The 21,287-nt window shown below is 37.6% G+C and overlaps 1 protein-coding gene across 4 annotated transcripts in view; it reads right to left on the reverse strand.

Annotated features, from left to right (window-relative positions):
- Positions 1-21,281, reverse strand: part of AKAP7 (A-kinase anchoring protein 7) — an 81,105-nt gene extending 59,824 nt beyond the window's left edge. For all 4 annotated transcript variants that reach the window (XR_001520503.1, XM_015622077.1, XM_015622076.1 and 1 more), the window contains exons 1-5: positions 21,201-21,281; positions 16,326-16,475; positions 15,117-15,262; positions 10,489-10,625; positions 6,151-6,311 (exon numbers count right to left, since the gene is read on the reverse strand). Coding sequence is in view for 3 of the 4 variants with exons in the window: in XM_015622077.1 (XP_015477563.1) it covers positions 6,151-6,311; positions 10,489-10,625; positions 15,117-15,262; positions 16,326-16,475; positions 21,201-21,279 (673 nt within the window). In the remaining variant the exon portion in view is untranslated. The remainder of the gene's footprint in view (positions 1-6,150; positions 6,312-10,488; positions 10,626-15,116; positions 15,263-16,325; positions 16,476-21,200) is intronic.
- Between the last annotated feature and the right edge of the window lie 6 nt (positions 21,282-21,287).

Raw genomic sequence — 21,287 nt, forward strand, 5'->3', positions numbered from 1 at the left:
TGTAACAGAATTCTCAATTTACCCAAATACAGATAATAGAATTCACCACAGAATACTGTTTTTAATCTCCCAGTCAGACCAGAGGAAATCTGGAAGTGAAAGCTGTAAGTTTTGGCACTGGATTTATATGCCAGCATTAGAGAACCTATCAGGTGTGTTGATGATTTTTGCTTGGGTTTTAATGCTTCACTCTTGCCTTCTCAGGTAATTTCCTACTTTTAATGTACTTTTTCATAATTTCATCTGTTTACAGTCCATGCCAAAACAACTCTACAACACTTAGCTAGTTTATTATTTTGCAACTCCTCTGCCCAATATAATGTTTAATTTCTTAGAAATAAATTTCAGCGTAACTTTTGAGTTGTGTTCCATCATTTTTTTTAGATTAAATACTTTCAACATGAAAAATTTGTTTGAAAAAGGTTTAGATAAAATTGAAAAAAATGGTAAAATCTGTGATAAATATAATACTGGCAAATAGAGTATTTCCATTGCTGAAAAACAGAAAAACTGCAAAACCTTAAGCTTTTTTTTTCTTTGCAAGTACAGCTTCCAATTTTTTGCTAGGTGTAGGTCTAGTTCACTCATACAATCAAACTAAAATCAGAAGAGGGGAAAAATTATCAATTCTATCATATAAATTTAATCAGCCCTTATCAAAACAATGTATGCTCATTTAAATATATACCTTCTTTACTTGATAGTTCAACAGTCCTTTTTCTGACACCAGGAAGAAACAGCATCACATTGTGAAGCAAAGAACACAAGTACAGCTGACCAACTTGTATTATTTTAAATTTTGTCTGTGGGAGACATTTCTAAATTTAAACTGAATCCCCACTAAGCTTTCTGGCTCCTGTATCTATTCTCTGAACAGCACAATTTGGGGACCTATTGATGTTGGTGTTACAGCAAAGGGTAAATCTTACCAGACCAAGGTTTACACTACTATGTGATGTTCTGACCCAGTCTTGTGCATAGCACTCTTTTTTTCCCTTCTGAAAACTCCATTTTTTTTCCTGCAATTGCATCTTGGGCCATGCAGTCCTATCTCACACTCTGCAATTAGGATCTGTGCTCATGATCTGCATCTATCCAAGTGTCCCTCTGGTAAGAGCTTAGTATCAGAGCAGAGGTTTACCAATGTGCCTCTGATCACAGGACTGTGAACCCAGGCATCACAGCACAGTGCTGTGAATGTGTGGGAATTGGATGGGACAGCTGGGCACCTGCACTTTACCCTGCTGAACAGAACCACCGGCCTGCCTGTCTTCTTCATTTTGTGCGAAATAGCTTTGTTCAATATCTGTTCCATTTATCTTTCCAAAATCCTCTTTCATACCTGGCAATTCCCATCAAGAAAAAAACAATGAAAACCTGGGTCAGAAGTGAAGAGCACACAGAGAGAGAGAGACTGCAGTTTTAAACTTAACAAACTTATGTGTGGGTGTGCGTCTACACATGTTCTCATGGGCATCAGAGTTCTCACACAGCTTTGTCGTGGCATGGACGTATTAAACATCACAGGCTCAAGACATTGGGCTTGCTGGGACTACAGATACCCCCAGTTTCGTAGAATTTGATGTACAGAAAGTGTGACATTTTACTGGCTAAGGTAACTTATGAACATAAAATTAACACAATATTTCCTTCTTCAAAAATAATGAAAATAGAATGAAATCTGAGTAAGTGGAAGGGAAAAAAAGAAATAAAGAAAAATGTTTTCCTGAGAGCACAGGAAAGTACAAGATAATGTAATGCTATTAATATCCATGAAGCTCTTTGAAGAAGTGGCTACAAGAAGGGATTTAACAGTAACTTGAAAGGACACATGGATGCTGTGGGCAAGAGAAAGTTCTAGGCTTGTGAGACAGCATAAAAGTGGATTTGTCGACTGGCAAATACACAAAAGTTGAAGTTTATGATGGGTATTACCTAAACTGAAAGAAATTAGAGGCCAGGGATGAGAAAAATAGACAGACAATGCCCAGGGGTCTTGACAAATGAGTATTCTCCATCTTTCCTCCAGACATTATCATTACTACTTAGACTGAAAAATCAAACAAAATCTATGTTTTCTTTTATTAGCCTCAGGCTGACTGATGTTTGCAGCTTCAAAGTATACCCTAGAAATGTTAAAGCTATTTTTACAAGCTCAATGACTTCCTGGAACAAATTTTTGGACAGCTTTCAGACTGCCTTTCATGCAGTTTGAAGTACTCTGTAATATCATTTTGTACCTCATTTTTATAATGTCAAAATTACTGAATGTCATCTGCCTCTTACACTGGATGCAGCTGAATCCATTAGACAACTCTTTCCCTATAATTAGAATGGAAATATGATATATGAATCTTACTCAGAACCACTTTATGTAGGAAAAGCTCGAAAATTAAACAGCTAGATCAATACAGAACAGTTCATAGTAAAATTGCATATTGAGCCATATTCCATAATACAAATGGCCATCTTCTTTCCCAAGATTTCATCAGACACAGAAACCTCCTACATACATATGTTTACTTCCAGACTAATAATTTCTGCTTGTTTCAAAATATGTTCCTTCAATTAAAAGATTTATAATTTAGCAACCGTATTCTGTCTTTTTATTTAAATTGTTTTTGACTTCACACTTGGAAATGAAGAAAAACTGAGCATAGAAAACTTACCATTAGAACTATCATGTTAAGCCATGCTAAAATTATTATGTTCTTAGGGTTTTTTAAGAGATGGGCCAAAAGATAAGCCAGAGTCAAGCCAGTTTCCCAGCAGTTGCTCCACTGCTCCTTGGTTGTGTACTTCTACAGTGAGCTGTCACTGTCCCAGACCACTGTCATATGTCAATGAGCTGTACTGTTTTTTCAGGCACTCATCAGAAGTATGCGTGGGTTGTTTTGTTTCTCTCCATCACCACACACTTATACATAAGAAAGATGAGCTCGTTCATAAAGTAGGCTCCATGGAGCAGCTGGGCCAAGCAATCCTCACTTTGTGCACTTATGTCAGTACATAAGGTAAACCTTACACAACAGTGACAACGTGAAAGCAAAGTCCTAAACTGAAAAAAAAAAACATAAGTCAAATTTCCTAAGAAAACTTGCTTCTTATACTCGCTTCAATCCATTCTTATACTGCCTATAAGTTTGTTATGATCACAAAAACAAGTGGGTGAGAGTACCTTCTTTTAAACCACAATAAGCATACTGCTTCATTTTAGTAAGCTATTTATCAGAGCTATTGCAATTCAGTGTTTGGCAGCACTATATGAAAAAGAATGTAAATTAAAAGCATTTGCTGTCCCTGCTTTCAGTATGATTTCAGAGAATCATACTTCCAGTCCCACCTACCTAAACAACAGCCATTTGGACTGCCACCTTTTGGTTCACTTCATACAAATCAGTTGTTCTAATGGAAAATTACAATACCTTTGAGAGTCCAATTTTTTCATCATATGAAATGACCTACGAACAACTGACAAGAGGTAAAACTAATTTATCATCGTTTCAGCCAAGTGTAACTAAAGTGAACTAAATTAACTGAATTAAACTATTTCCCTAGGCTGCCTGAAGGGAGGGCAATGCAATTCAACTTCAAATGGATGCTAAATGTGTCGTTTCACAATTTTTAAAGAAGCTCATAAACTATCATCTTTGTCAGAATAAGACTGTTCCTCTCCAGCCCCATGCCTGCCACTGCTCCTGACTTTTCTGCCAGCAGTTATGTAGCTATACAGTAAACTTCATAGGCAAGCTGAATAGGCTAAAGATTAGCTGGCAAAAGTAAAAACGTTAATTTTACCACAGCTGAATTCTCCATGTGGCTGCATAAAGGGGTCAGATTGCTTTGGTTTGGTGGCAATGTAAGTTTATGTTTGAGTAAAGCTGCAATGCATCTGGAGAGGAAGATGGGCAAAATGACTCGCTTTCCTTTTCTCTTGCTCTGCAGTGTAGACTGCTAGGAAATCAATTCAAAGAGATTAGACTAAATGTCATTTATACACAACTAAAGCTAAAGAAAATTAAGTTAATTGTACTGACTGTTGTACTACAGTGCAGTCCTAACTGTATTAAAATATATAAGCCAACAAATAAACATTTCTTAAAAACAAAGGACCAAAAACAAATGAAATATTTGTATATACAAACAAAAGAGTAACTCTTCTGTTCATGAAATACAAGCTCCCTCTCTTGGTCAGACCGTAACATGCATCATTAATCCATAAAATCAACATCTGCAAATCCTGTAGGTAAAAAACAGGATTCACTTATTCACTTTTTTCAGCTCCAAGCAGCATTTACAATATAGTTATTAAAATAAAAATCAAGTAATTCATTATCTTTTCCGAATTCACTTAGTTCTTGTGCTGTTTTTGGCTGGGTAATTTTCTTCATAGTACTTAGTACTGGGTTATTTTTTTAATTTATGATTAACAGAGGTTTGATCGTTCAAGAATGTCTTGGTTACTACTGAGCAGCACTTGCACAGAGCCAAGACCTTTCCTGCTTCTCAGCCCACCTCTCCAGCAAGCAGGCTAGTCGTGCACAAGGAGCTGGGAGGGGACACAGCTGGGACAGCTGATCCCAACTGACCACAGGGATATTCCATACTGTATGGTATCAGCCTCAGCATTATACTGTGCTGGGGAAAGAAGGAAGGAGAATGGACTCTTGTCTTCCCAAGTCACTGTTAGTGATGGAGCCCTGATCTCCTGGAGATGTCTGAATATGTGCCTGCCCATGGGAAGAGGTGAATGAATTCCTTGTTTTGCTCTGCTCGAGTGCATGGCTTTTGCTTTCCCTGTTTAACTGAATTCAGGTCAACCCACAAGTTTTCTCACTTTTACTCCTCTGATTCTCTCTCCTAAACATCCGGGGAAAAGTGAGCAAGTGGCTATGGCTGGGACTAAAGCACAACAGTCCTTCAAATATTCTGTGATGCAGCAAAGCATAAGAAAGAAAGTTTTTTAAAAAGTCCTGTAATTGTTTATGTCACTGTAAGGGCACCATTTATAAAAAGACTTTGACAAAGAGTTATTAAAATACTCCTCAAACCTCTGTCAGAACAGTTTAGCACTATTCCTGGCAGATAATTAAATTACGCTAATGTGTTTTAATGGATTTTTGGGAAGTAACTAACAAATCAGAACAAACAGAAGATCCACATTAGCTCTGCTTTTCCTGGACTTCCATCTTTGGCAAACCTACATTTACACTGGTATTAGCAGACATGCAATGGCCACTTTCAGATGTTTTTATTATCAAACACTTTTCTATATAGTTTATGGAACTACCATTTAGAAGGTAATTTAACTTCATCTATTTTCTATTGCCTATGTTATCAGTATTTCTCCTTAATTCATGTACAACACAAAATAACAACACGAAATCAAAATTCACCTTAGAACATAGCAGAAGCCATACATAGTCTTGAAGTAGCAAAACAGTGATTCCTTAATAAATTCAACTGAGGTCTTTGTAAAAGGTCAAACCAGCTGCACTTCAGAAATGAAACCAATGAACTGCTAGAGAAAACACTGTATTAATAAAAGACTTTTACAATTTTTCCTTCTGTACTGGACTGCAAAGAGGTAGTGTGACAGCAGCAGTCTTTGCTACTCTGCAAAATGTCCCATATGGGTTATTGCTCTATTAAAAAATGGTGTGACCTCACATTCCTCAGAGCACAAAAGATAATTCATCAATACTGAAAAACTCTTTTAAAGAGTCTTTCTAAGGAATAGTTGGAATTGCTGGGATAGTTTTAAAGGACACCAGTGAACTACAGACAGTACTGTTCTTTGAGAATTTTTATTAAATATCTGTAAACAACATAGTTTAAGTAAAGACTCATAGGCAGACAAAAATGGACCAAAACAAGGTAGCATGGAGTCTTTACATCCCATTTACAAATCTGCACTATGTTTTTGACATATACTACATCAAAAGTTATCAGAGAACAGTACTGTCTATAATTCATTAACATCCTTTTGAATATATGCAAAGTAGGCTAGGAAGTTAATTATGTAGCATTTGCAACTGTCACAGGTAAATTAATATTGAATAAATTAGCACCAACTTATCTTTGTGTTCCATTCTCATTTAGGTTGTTGAGAAGTCTTTAAAACACTTTAACTAGATTGACAAGTTGTACCTGCTATTTCCTTAAGCAGTGTTGTATGATCATTTTCTGCCAAATTCACAAATCCAACTTGATTTCTGAAGTGATCAATTCCTTGAAAAGACAAATCCACTCTTTTTCCTTTCAGGAGATTGTCTACAAAAACCTTGCTGTCTGAAAGAGCACCAACTGCTCTGTTGAGAGGAAAGAAAATACCAATGTCAAATATATTTCTGCTGTTAATATTGCTATTAATCATTATATCAATAAATGAAACAGATTTTTTTAGTATCAATTTATTATCTACTGTGGTATTTTTTATCTATTTCCTATCAATACAGTTGTTGTTGTTATTACTATTATTATTACCATCTTTTTATAAACGTAAAGTGGTTCATACACTATAAAACCATACAAATAATAAGGCAGACTTAGCAGTGGGTTTAATTCCTCAAGAGTTTCCCTCAGTCCTCAAGATACCCAGATACTAACATGACAGTGTCCCTATTACTTTGTGCATCCCATTTAAGTAAGATGATTACTCAGAAGTATTTAGTTTTCCATTCTTAGATTAATTTTTTCCTCTCCTGATATGTCAGTTGAACTAAGATTCCTCTTCAGTCAAAGTTAATACAGTGTTAGTTAAATTATATACAAATGTGACATTACATATATAATGATAAAATTATATGGAAATTACAATAAAGCTCATGGAGAACTGTTATTAAAAGAGGTACTATGTCAATTTACATTTACTTTCTGTCAGAGAGCTAAGAGGCATCCACACACTGCAATAACAAGGCACAAACTTTGAACAATCATCTTAATTAGCCACATCAAGTGTATGTACAATTACATGAAATAATTGTTTTGACCTGCACTTACAGTGATTCAAATTCTAAATAAAAACCACATAAACATTCTTAGTGTTTCCTAAAAGATCTCTCACATCTCAGTTTTAATTCTTTTCAATGAACCTGAATGTAATCTCTTCCCTAAATCGATGCAGACATTATAAACACTAGATGGCAGTAATAGGTTAAAAATGCTCAAAAGAGGTATTTTTACTTTTTCTGTCCTAGCTGGATGAAAGCAATCACTGTGATTTCTACAGTAGGTTAAACGATTTCATTGAAGCCTGTAGAAGTCCAAGAATCTCTACACATTCCCATTGTGTTTAACAAGGTGGACTCTTGATGTGAACTGTACATTAACTGGTACCTAGGCCAAGTTAAGAAACACGTGAAGGTTGATTACGTGACAAAATATCCTTCATTGATAGAGCCCCCCTGTGGTCTTTTTAGAGCTTTCATCTATAAGTTAGAAGTACTTTAGCTCCTTTTATAACAATTTTAAACAACAATGCCATTACTTGTTCCTTGGCAAAGATATTTTACTTCAAGCATAGTCTCTGTCACTTACCTACCCTCTTATCACTGTTAGAGACAAGCCTGTTCCTGTGTCTTCCCTATGTGCTGTACTTCAAGACCTTTCAAAAAAAAAATCTAATACTGGTTCTACCTGTCAGATTACTTCACATATAAGCAGGCATAGATTTATTTACCAACATGAACATAAAAATTGGTGCAAAACAAGTACAGATACTTTAAATACACTGAGTCAAATTAAGTTAAAGCTTACAAAAGGCTTTAAAGTATTGATTCATGAATGTATCTAAAATCCATCTCTGGATTTTTTATACGTGAGAACTAGTCCACAGAAAGTCCATGGAAAGCTCTGTTCCTCAGATGAACTGAGATTTATATTTCCATGCTGCAGGATCTGCTGCAGAACTCACTGACCAGCCCAGGTATACCAAATGAGTTCTATGAAAGGTCAATCCACACAGTACAGTGTGCTTTCAGTTTAGCATACTGTGGCATCAAAGATCTAGTTATACTTTTCCTTTTATTTATAATCTTGCAAACAGTAAAATATGCAGAAAAATAATTGTCATCTCATTCCAGCCACTTTGCCTTTTGTATTCTATCAACCACTTTATAACGTCTAACAATTGCTTTGTAAGAATAATGCACAAGGACAAACATTTCCACTATTGAAGTCAATACCTAAAAACACAACAGTGGTATTTTCTTGTTATTCCATACCAAATAGTATTTACAATGCCAACTAGTAATTACACTCAGTGCAACTAATCCAGAGACACCCAAAAAATTTACAAGCACTTTGATCTAAAGTCAAAAAGGAAATAAAACAAATAATTAAACAGCATATTCTAAGTGAACACGAGGCACAATTATAGAAGCAGTGCCCATTTTCTTTCTATATTGTTGCAATGTAAATATTGTAGCACTTAAAATTCATGAGGTTTCTTTGTAGCAATTTCTGAGTTTTAATTTTGATCACTTGTTAGAAAAAGTGATCTGGCAAAAAAAGCCAAACTCAATTCTGTCAGTTCTGTTATTTGTAATGCAAAGGTGAGATTCACAGAATCTTTGACAGAAAACTAGCAAGAAAAACTTGACACTATAATCACATAATCAGGAATTTACTGCAAAAGTCGGCATATCCTGATTTCTAGCATCTGATCCCATGACTATGCATACAGTGAGCAGAGAGTAGAACTTCTTGGCTTGAAGGGAGTGCTGTTATGACTCTTGATTGCTTTCTTTCATTCTAGTTTCAAAATCTCACATTCTTGATTTCATACAGTCCTACAAAAAGAGATGTATAGTGTATTCATGAAGGCTAGACCACAGTCAATTAGTTAGGACACTCATATGGGAATTGCAGGTCTGGATTCCCTTAGAAGGAGCAGCCTAGAATACAGATCCTCCATTTTCAGGGTGAAAGCAGTATGTACTAAAATACCATACAAAGGGCTTTGTGCTGAATTGAATGTTATGTTTAGTACATTCTTATCACGCATTTGACTTCAAATAGCTTTCAACACATTTCATTTCTGTATAGACAGAGGCACTATTGTGCAAACACAGTTGAAAAATTGTAGATATCTAAGTAACTTAATGGATCCAAACCTAAGGATCTGTGAACTCTCAGATGCCCAGTTGACTAGCTGCACTTTGAAAGATTACTCTCCCCCTACATTACACACAGCTTCTTTTGCCAGCCTGGATCTTGGTTTCTTTCCATTAACCTGGTATCAAAAATTGGTGAAGCAAGAAAAAGGCAAATTCAGCATTTTACTCTTTGAGATCTCCCAAAAGATGAAACAAAAAACATCAGTTATGAAATTTTTTTTAAAAATCTCATTTAAAAGAACATGCAATCTAGAATACCTGAGGATAGCTGAGCTAGAAACCTATAGGAAGCATCTGGCCAGGGAAAGGGTGAATCTCTGAGGAAGCTGCTGCTGACTAGAGGATAGTTCTGAGTGCCTGGACTGTAGAGTTCTGCTGGGAGAGGCAGAGAAGAACTCTGTAAGTCAGTGCTTTGGTAGCATTCAGACAGTGAAAGCTGAGAAGGGGCCCACAGAGTAGCAGAATATCCTGAATTTGAGAATATTTGTTTTGGTCTCTTAAAAAATACTCATGAAGTACATGAGTACATGTACAAAACACACATGTGCTTTGAGGTATTATCCTACGCTCCTTTTTTTAAAAGTTTGTACTTCAAACCCTTTGAAAAAAAAAACCCTCATAGAAACACCTGGTGGTTGTTCTCACCAATTTTCAGGTGCTATCACAGTTTACTCATTAACCAGGCACATGGAGAGGGGAGGCAATCTACGAGGTCTAGTATCCTTTGCTTGCCCTCTTATTCTCTGTTCCTGGCTGTTATTCTCCCCTTAGATCAGACTGTTGAAGATGCTGACAAATTTGCACCTTCACAGGACAGGTAGGAGTACAGAGAACTCAAGGATACAGCATTCGAAGAAAACAAATGTGCAGAAACAAGGCAACTGCTTTAGACATGCTGATCATTCATTATTTTTAGGTGTGTCAAATGCTTTCAGCCAAAATACTTCTACTTACTAGAAGCATGCCCTTGATTACCAAATGGTTCCTACATTCTGCCTTGGATTTTCACTATCTTTTGAGAAATCTGCACTTCAACAGATTTTTAATTCCCCTGTCCCCTATATCAAAACATTGTTTTAAAATAATTACTTTAGCAAACATGAGATTTATGCATGCAAGTTCAGCACACAGTAGGAAAAACGCAAGGGAAAAACACATACTTTGTTCAGAGCTTATTACATACCATAAATTATGAAAACAGCTAATATTAAGATTAGCATTTTAAAAACAACATGAATTAAACGTTCAATAACCCTAGAAAATTAGGGCTGTGTATGGTACAAAAAAGTGTCAGTTAACCCTGCTGGTTTCTCTATGAGCACATCAAGCAAAAATACTAGTATAGACCTAATTTGTAATAAACACCTACATGCTAATTTCTTCTTCACTGGATAAATGCATCACTAGCATGGTGACATGCAATGAGCCAGAGCGAACCATTGCTTTGGAAAGCCTTTGATCCTTTTGTATTATTGCGTCTTGGACAGTCTGAATACTTCCAGTAATCTGGGAAGAAAGATACAGAAACAGCAGTTAGCTACTACAACAATTATTGTATCCCATCATGCAAGTGAACAAGAAAGCACACAACTAAAAACAAATGTTTATGTAAAAACCATTCTAGCAGAAGGAAGTTTTTATCCTCTGACAAAGCTGTGCTAGTTGACCTGAGTGAACCCAAACTGGGTACAAATGGAGTGCTTAATAAATCACTGGACACTCCCCACCACATCTTAATAGGAGTTTCCTTCCATAAGTATCATAAACTCCTGAAGCAGATTAAGATCATCCACTTTTACACTGCCAGTAATACCAATAAAAAGCTTCTTCAAGGAATTTCTCTGCCCACTCTGCTAAACGTCTATCTTGGTATGCAAAGGTAAGTGACTGGAAAAAAATGAGCTTTGACAGACTGGGCACATCGAAAACCAGAATATTCAGTAAATAATTCATAGAAATCTGATTTGCAATTCTGATTATATTGTCCAATAGACAGATATAATGTATATACTCCCTTAAAATGTATTTAGATATATTGCCTTGCAACAGGTATAGAGTTCTAACTTCATCAGTCTTTCTCTTTAAAAATACTGGAATTGTAATTTTTTTATTGAAAATTATTTGTATGGTTAAACATGCTCTATAAATTGCATCCAGAATGTTTACTATGCTTGACATTATGCTAGTTGTATTGTAGCAATTTAAAAACCAAAACACTAAAAACCTGCAACAATTCTTGAGTATGTTAGTGACAATTAAATCAAGTCAAATAAACCTGACCATCTGACAAAATGAATTGCTTCTTAAAGCACAGTGAGCAAAGACAAATCATCTTTGGAGATTTCAACATGCTTCTTTTAGACTTTATACACCAATCTCACTTTTTTGTTGTTTATTTGTTTGAAATTCAGTGGCAAATACTTCACTAATTACTTTACTTTTATAAGATAAGCACAAGTAGCTCTTAAGTATAAAAAAAAGTGTTGATATATTTTGGTAGCTCTGATAATCATAAGGAACACATAAATTTCCTGGGGAAAAAAACCCCAGAGTCTAATGGGAGTGTTCCATATTTTTCTGAACTGAATTTCTTAAGATGAGTTTTGCCATGAACAAGTTTTACCTAGTAAGCCATAGATATCTACTACTGTCATATAAATATAACTAAATTATAACTCAAAGGAACTGATGCTAGCAAGGGTAGTGAGGAGGATGGAAGGCAAAAGCTACTTGCCAGAAAACAGGATATGGAATTTACAAAACCACGAGTGTCTTAAGTAGTGTAGGACATATGATGAAAATTCCACCAACATTTTATCACAAATCATGTTGTAATAAGACCATCTTCCTTCATATGTCAGAACTGACCTTATCCTTGATAAATAACAGTTTCATTGTCTCAGATGGAGGAGGAATTTAACCCATATTTAAGCAAAGAACTGGTAAATGTGATCCCTGCTAATTACAATGTACTGACATTATTTAAGTTTATAAGCTAAAGCAAAAAATGAAAAACTTAAAAATTAAATAAGTGTCATACTAATTACAAATTTCAACCATTGCTTCTAAATTTAATTTGCACCTGTGAGCTGGCAAAAGAAAAAATATAAATGTAAGTGTACAAGTCCTTCAGAGTATGGAAGACAGATGTGGAACTGTGTTATCATTGCAGTAAAAACCACCCTAGCTCTGAAAGAGATCAATATTATTCAGCATTTACTTTAGCAGTCCCACATCCCCATAACCCTATAGCTCCCTTCAGTAAAACTTCCACACAAGTATTCCACATATGTTCTTTTAAGGCTCATTCTTTTAAGCAAGCACCAATGGCACAAAAACTGTAGGAAATTAATGCCTCTGAGATGTCAATTTTTCTCTCCAAAACTGGACAAGAGGTTGAATATTCAAAAAACCCCAATGGACAGGCTCATAGCTGTATAAACTCTTACTAGGAGACCAAGTTAAAAACTTAACAAATAATATGGCTTTGGAACAAGGTTAAGTCCAAAGACAGCCAGTTAGCAGTTCCAGAGAGGTTACTGCTGAATCCATCAAGAAAGTATGAAAAATCCTGCCTTTTGGATACAGGTGAAATAAAAAGAAGGCTGAGCATGTCCTCCCTCTCTGGCTGAAAGACAGTGCTCTACACAATCAACATTATTTGGAAAGAAAAAAAAAGTTCTCAACTAAATTTTTATGAATTTCAGAAACTTATTTTTCAGATGCTTTCCCTGAAGTTATGCGATCAAAGTGTAACACAACAACTGTTAAACAGGTGTGCCATCACAATGCGTATCACAATTTCAGACTTGTTCTGTTTTCTCCAATAAATCTAATGTGAAATTAACACTTGGGTGTACTATTCTAATTAAGCAAACCAGGACTCTTCCAATGCTATATAACAAGATATGACTCACTGCATAAATGAGTCATAAATAGCATAAATTGATATTTAACCTGCTACTTGCATTACCTTACAAAGTATTATTTTACATTTCAACTGCTATCATGCTATTTCTTTTTACTTGACATGTCATAAGTTAATTTAAAAATTTTTTGAAAGCAGATCACACTTAACAATTCCTCCCTCTGAATTTTTAAAAAAAAAATTCAAAAAAAGACCTCAACTACTGATTTCAAGATTCTCTCTACCATTACCTGACATACATTCTGAAGGGTAATAGAATAAGACTTGCATATTGCAAAGATACTACTAGTAAGTAAATGTATAGCTTTAAAGATTTTCAGATCAATAGTAACTATAATCAAGACTGGAGAACCCTGAGGGCTAACCTACCAAGTGATAACATATCATTTAAGTCATAACTTAAAAAAACCCCAAACAAATAGAAAAAAGATACAATGATCATAATCCATTTAAGTATTTTTGCACCAGCTCAGTATAAATTCAAAATTAATTTTTGAAGATTCAAAACAATTAAAATGAAAACATGGAAGCTTTTCATTTTCCAAGAGGAACAGTTGATTAAATGTTTCAGAAATATCCTTTATTGTCCTCTGTGTAAAGCTTAAATTACTACATAAAATACGAAGAAGTAATACTAATGTTTAAAATACTTCACTGGAATAAAAGCAGATCTTCAAAAAAATAAAGGTCTTGCATTACCAACTGAAATTCTACCAGAAATTGACAGATTCACTCTGACTATCAAGAAACAAGATATCTGAATTTTGGCTAATATTGCCTATAAAAATTCCAACGCGTATTTTCTACTTTCAGTACAACTCTATCTCTAAGGCAAGTATAAACAAAACTTTCTAGCAAAGTTCTGGAATTCCCAAATGCTCTGAGATTCAGTTTAAAGAGTTGTTTCTTTACCTCTGTAAATGACATGACTAAATAATGACATATAAAAAAATCAAGCGTACTTAAGACCTTCTCAACCAACCCTTGGGCATAGTAACAATCATCAGCAAGAATTCTCAATTACCAGATTATATAACCCCTACATTATTCCTGCACTTTTTAAATCATGGAATCTGTTAAACGGATCTGGAAGAAAAGATATTTTAGAATAAGATATCACAAAAGATATCCTAAAATATTTATATCAGGTTTCCTGGATCTTATAAAACCAGCCTTTACTATCTCTTCTTCATATATTATATTTTGAATAAACAAATACTGCAGTGTTATTTTCTTTTCATATTTTCTTAATATTCTTTCACTTTTTCAGAGAACTGATAATACAGATATAGGATGAGTTAAAATTCATCTGAGATAGTTCCTGATATTAAAAAAAACCCACAAACTAAATTTGCAAATGGTGTTAAAACTGCTGGGTTCAACTTTTTAAATGTAAGGCACCTACTTTCCTTGTTTCAGACAGGAAAGATATCAAAGATGTACCAGAGACAACCTGCAGCATATAAGAAATCCTTTTCATTTACTGCCTAAATGAGACAACTCATGTAACTGCAAGAAAATACATTTTCTTAAAGAGCTCTTTGCATTTCCTGAATCCACATGAACAGCATCTCACTAAAACAACAGTTGTTTGAATTTTAAATAAGATGAATCAATTTACTGGAAAATGCTAAACTATAAACTGCCAAGTTAAAACAGTAACAGATCCAAACATAACTTTATAAATAAAGAAATCTAAAAATATTGCTAAAGTTTTTCTTCTTAAATTAAAAACTAATGTCTCAATTCCTTATTCTACATGAACAACAAAATAGGCAATAGCATAACACTACAGAGGGGAAATTTCAGCCAGCTTCAGTGAAATCTGTAAGACTGACAAACTGAATAAAAATGAAAGTATTTTTCCTCCAGTCTTTTTTAGAAAAGCAAATTTATTCTCAAAAATGTTACATAACATAGCATTACTCATTAAATGGACTGCTAATGTTTCTTTAAAAATACCTGAAAAAAATTGTTTTGCACTATATCCAACACTGTTCTTTTTATAAACACATGTACCTGTTGAAGTAATTCTGGTTATACCAAATTAGTATGATAAAGATTATCACCTTTGGATTAGTAATTGGAAGAGAAATGAAATAATTTGGCTGATATTGTTTATTCTTTTTCTTCTTTCTCTGAATGTCTTCTTCAATTTCCCTTCCAGCAGTCCGCTTTCTTTTCTTCTTAATACTTAGTTCAGAAGTTGCACACACTGAAGAGGAAAAAAAGTTACTTTCAGTATGCAGACATTTAAACAAAGGTAGTCTTAATATGACACCAACAGGAGCTGGACTTCAATCAACTGAGTGGAGCATGTCTTCCCACTCACCTGCTCTGTTCATGCCCCGAACTGTTTGACTGGGATCCAACTCTGACCTGAATAAATGTAGCCATACAAGTGAAGTACCACACCTGAACTAACAGCCTACACCTCTAAGCAAGGTTTATAAGCTGCTAACACAGACAGACACACGGCTTCCAAACCATTGAGCCTCCCTTAGCCAACGTATGCAGCAGGACTACAGGCCTGCATATTGTCCCCACTTGAACATGGACATGACTGTAGAGCAGAAGGGCCAATATTAAGCTTGAAAAATCCCAAGCATTCTCCATTTTTAAATATAAAACACAATAATACAAAGGATTATTAAAGCAAAAAGTTGTAGTAGACTAAGACTGACTAACCTATAGCACAGGAGCCAAACTCAGCCCAGAAGAAACTATCTAGCCAGATCTGCTCTCTACCTCCTCCTTTCCCAGAGACACCTTCTGTGACTTCTTTCTAGTGAAAGAAATGTGTGTGTCCTCAGCTCTTCCTTTGCACAAAATTGTTTTTCTCTTAGCTCATTTCCTTGAGCCTTTACAGACCCTCTCCCACCACATGGCCTAATACATAGTCATCAGCTGATCAGGCTGCAGACATTCACTGTGCAATTAGAAGTGTCCTTCCAGCCCCATGCTGGGAATACACATATTGAAAGACAGCTCACAAAACCTGAGAAGCCCACATAGAGTAATGTGAATTGACATATGAAATGTCTTTATTCTGTGACTCATTGCTCCACAGAATAACAAAAGGGTGAATTCTTAATATGCTCAAGTACTGCAGGACTGACTACTAATGAGAAGGGCGCTGGACTGCAACCTGTTTGCAGGAATACAGAATACAGAATGCTCCATGTGCACGGTCCATGTGTCAATGCCAACAGGTAGGACAAAGAACTGAGTGCATGATGTGTCTATGCTTTCACATTACTTCTGTTTAATGTACTTACTAGCACATTCATCTTCAATATCTGTGTCCACAAATGGCATTTCTGCCATTAGAGAGTCTACTGAATCAGCAGCACATGGCTCTTCTCTCTGTTGTGTTTCTTCCTCGTTCTCTTTAAAGATTTTCTTTTGCTGTATATTTTCCAGCCCATCTGTAATATATTTAAAACAACAAACTGGGTCTTAGTTTTTGATATAAACAGATAAGATACATTATCCATAAGCAACATACCAAGTAAACATTTAATTAATTATCAGCAAATAAATATTGACATATAACCCCGCAAGGATCCTGTTCTTCTTGTCAACAGATCAGTAAAAATATGTTAGCATTTTATGTGAAATAGCAAAAAAAGACAGTTCTGCTTTCTATAGTTTAATAACCCATGGTCTTGTTTGGTTCCAAGTAAATGAAGTTACTGCAAAAAAAACACCAAAAACTTATAGCTGAGCATAAAAAATAATGCCCTTCAGACATCACATGAAATTCATTTTAGATAACAGTAACGGTAAATGAAATTCTGTGCAGACCAATATGGGCAAATTAATTCCACTGTAAATACACTGAAAATGAGGCATGAAGAAGGAAGGGAATCCCATTATTCCACGTATAACAAAGGGTTCTCAGCTGACTCTATCATTCAGGAATGAGATGATTATTCCTGCATCTCCCACTCAGTTTAGCATGTTTTAGACAGCAATGATCTGAATTTCTCATTCTGAAAACTGACTTTTAGTATTTAAGCTAAATAAGGAAATCAATGTAAATGAAAACACATCCTGCATGTATGAAGATATACATGAAGCTCTACCTCAGAGTAATACCACAATCACAGAATATTTTGACGTAGGCAGGACAGAATAATGTCCACTAACAAGTTTTTAAAAAGGTCTTTTCCCCCAAGAATAGTGAGTATGGGCATCTAAGTAATTTCCTTATTTTTTCCTTATGTCTACTTCGCATTTCTGCATTAATAAACTCTAATATTGGCATACTACATTATACCTTAAAAAAAAAACCCAAACAAAATCTTCTCTAGCAGCAAACAATGGGCATATAATCAGGCACCCAGCAATACTCTTTTGGGACAATTCCACAATGGGATTACTGTAGTGGAAGGAGCCTTATCTTAGAATTGCAGTTTATCCCAGGACAGCTCATTACTACAGACAACACATTTTCAAAGCTCTGCTCATGACCAGCACAGATGGCCCAAATCTGGCCTAAGAGGAAAATTCAGCAGCAAAAGTGTACATTATGTTCTTGATGCATGCAAGGCTACACATGTATAAAATTGATATTACAGACCCAGCGTGGGTGATTATCACCCTGTGGAATGTTTCTTACACATATCACTTTATGCTAAGGAAGATAAATAAAAGAACAACTTGATTAAATGCTAATTCACTCCAGGCTAAAGTAGCGAGGCATAAATCACTCTGTGGTTGTAGTCTGACACCTAAATTTATCCCCCCAGGCTATTCAAAGGAAAAAAAAAAGTATTTAGATTTGTTACTTGTTCTCCCTGCAGAACTATGCATAACAAACAGATGCTAAAGCAATAATAAAATTATTACTTAACATTCAGATTTAAGCTCACACAAAACAGATTGTTTCTGGTATCCACGAGCATACTGAAAACAACCCTGAATCCAAAGAGATCTCAAAGAGAAGGACAAGACAGAGGTCCATGAAACTGACAAGTAGGTCAGGCTGGGGCAGAAAACCTCAAAATTCAGCAGTGCAGAATCATCATTAGTTGGGAGCAAAAGGGGTTTGTTAAGATAGCATCAGCTACAGAACAAGGACTCACATAAATCTAAGGTGTGTACGTTGCAGATTACAGGTTTCCTTCGCTCTGCTCAAAAAGCATCATACCTGTGCCACTTTGCAAAATGCTGCCTCTTCACAATAGTAAAGTCTCAGCTACAGCAATTAACATTGCACCTTGAGTAAACTGAATTGAGCAGGTAGTTGGAGAGAGAGAGACGATCCCCCTGAACCTCTCACTCCAGGTTAAACACCCTCAGTTCCCTTAGCTGCTCCTCATCAGACTTGTGCTCCAGATCCTTCACCAGTGCCACTGCCCTTCTCTGGACAGGCTCCAGCACCTTAATGTCCTTCCTGAACTGAGGGGCCCTGAGTAGGACACAGGAGTTGAGGTGTGGCCTCATCAGTGGCAAATACATTGGGACAATCATTGCCATGGTCCTGCTGGCCACACTATAACTGTTCAAGGCCAGGATGCCATTGGCCTTTTCAGCCACCTGGGAAAACTCCTGGCTCTTGACTGTCAAAACCTGTACCAGGTCTTTTTCCACTGCATCACTTTTCAGCCACTCTGTCCCCAGCCTGTAGTGCTGCAGGGGATTGTTGTGGCCAAAGTGCAGGACCCAGCACTCAGCCTTGCTGAATCTCCTATCACTGAAATCAGCCCATCGATCCAGCCTGCTCAGGTCCTTCTGCAGAGCCTTCTTACCCTCCAGCAGATCAACACTCCAACCCAACTTGATCTTGTCTGTGAATTTGCTACTGGTAGACTTGATCCCCTCACCAGATTATCAATAAAGATATTGTAGAGGAATGGACCAAACACTGATCCCTGGGGACACCACTAGTGACCAGCTGCCAACTGGATGTGGCACCATTCACCACCACTCTCTGGTCTGGCTGTCCAGCCAGTTCCTAACCCAGAGAAGAGTGCACCTGTCCAAGCCACGGGCTGACAGCTTTTCCTGGAGTGTGCTATGGGAGATTGTGTTGAAGGCTTTGCTGAAGTCCAGGTAGACAATATCCACAGCTTTATTCTCATTCACCACGTGGGTCGCCTGGTCATAAAAGGAGATCAGGCTGGTCAGAAAGTATCTGCCTTTCTTAAACCTGTGCTGGCTGGGTCTGATCCCTTGTCCTGCCCGTGCTGTATGATCACACTTAAGATGATCTGCTCCACCACCTTGCTGGGCACTGTGGTCAGACTGCCAGACCTGTAGTTCCCTAGATCCTCCTTCCAGCATTTCCTGTAGATGAGCATCACACTGGCCAGCCTCCAGTTGCCTGGGACCTCCCCAGTTAGCCATGACTAATGAAAGATGGATAATGGACAGCAGCTTAATGAGCACTTCCGCCAGCTCCCTCATCACCCTAGGATGGATCCTATCCAGCTCCATCACTTGTGAGCATCTAAGTGGTTAAGCAGGTCACTAACTTCTTCCTCCTGGATTACAGGGGGTCCATTCTGCTTCTCCTCCCCATCTACCAGTTCAGCTGGGGCCAGATGCCCTGGCCAAGTCTTACTGTTGAAAACTGAGGCAAAGAAGGTATACCTCAGCCTCTCCTTCCTTGCCTGTCCCCTCTGAAGAGCCTGTAGCCACCCACTGCTGCACTCCAGTCGTGACAGTCACTCCCCACCTTTCCCTGATGGCAGCTACATCACATCTTTTCTGCTGCACGATGGCCTCCAGTTCCTCCTGGAACTGTGTTTCTTATCCATACTGCGGGTACTGGTGATGCACTTCAGCTGGGCTATCAATTTCACCCCTAACTCTGGTATGCAGGCCCTAGACCCATCCCTAGTGAGCCTGGTCTCATTCCCTTCCCTCTTCAAACCTTCTCAATCAGCCCTGCCAACTCATTGTCTAGAACACTTTTTCCTGTTAGACAGGTGAACATCATCTGCAGTTCTGGTGCTGTATTAATCTCCCCATGATCAAAAAACCCCAAATTCCACCATCTTTAAGCCACTTGTTGATCACATGGGTTTTCCTTCTGTTATTTATCTCTGATACCAAAGGAATCAAGGAAAACATCACCTGTGCTCCTATCCCTTTAACAAGTCAACCCAGTGCCTTGAAGTCCTGTTTTATTACCCTGGTACTTCTCTCATCAACCTCACCACTGTCAACCTGGACAGCCAGCAGTGGGTAGTAACCAGTGCACAGAATTAGCTCAGGGTGTCTCCTGGTAATATCCCTTACCTGGGCCACAGGAAGTCATCACACTTTCCTGTGGAGCAGGTCCACCTGGCATGCAGGGAGCCCTCAGATACCCTCAGAAACAAGTCACCCACTACAGCCACCTTTTTTTCTTAATACCTGCATTTGTGATCTGCCTGGTTGATTGCATTGATCTTGAAGACCCTCCAGATAAATCTTCTTCTCCACTGTTGTCTGCCTGACCCTCAAGATCCAGGGCCTCCTACCTTTTCCATACAGGCACCCAGGGAGGTGAGGGATGCCAGGAGGGGATTCTCCTAACTCTCTGAGCAGGGAGCTTTTTCCATTCCCCAACATTTGCCAGAGGGCAAGAGGGTTGGGGCTCCTTGACTCTTGCTGAGCTTTCACCCACTGCTTTCTATTCATATTTTTAATAACAAATCCTTTAGAGACTGTTTAGCTAAGAGCTGCTGTAGAAGTAGATGACCTTAGTGTTGACGCGTTTTGAACCTCCAGGGCTGGCACTATAATTTACATAGCTAAGGAAATCAACAACAACAACAACAATAACAACAAAAATATTTCTTGTGGAAAAAATGGGGGGGCTAATATTCAACTCAGATCAGATAGAGCTAGGGAACTAAAAAGAAAATGAGTAGTAGTAAACTTAAGGGGAAAAAAGGGTAGATTTAGTGTTTGGTCAATGTTTCAGGGTCAGCAGATTCAGTGCTCAGCCTGAATTCATGCATACACAGTCGGCAAGCCCAGGGACTGAGCGGGGCAGGCAGGGAAGCGCCGGAGCCCTGTCAGCAAGAGCCCACAATTAAGTTGAAAAGTTTTCCCCTGCGCCCCGCACGCCCCAGTGTCCGCCCGCAGCCCAGGAGGGAGGCGGACTCGGGGCCTCGCCAGCGCCTGCCCTCTGCCCCCGCCCCGCCGCCTCTCACCGTGCTTCGGGGCCACCCCGGCCACGCTCCGGGCTTCGCCCCCGGCCCGTTCCGCTCCCTCCGCGGGCCGCAGCGCCATGGGCACGG

Source organism: Parus major, chromosome 3 (genome assembly GCF_001522545.3).
Source record: "Parus major isolate Abel chromosome 3, Parus_major1.1, whole genome shotgun sequence".
Lineage (NCBI taxonomy): Eukaryota > Metazoa > Chordata > Aves > Passeriformes > Paridae > Parus > Parus major.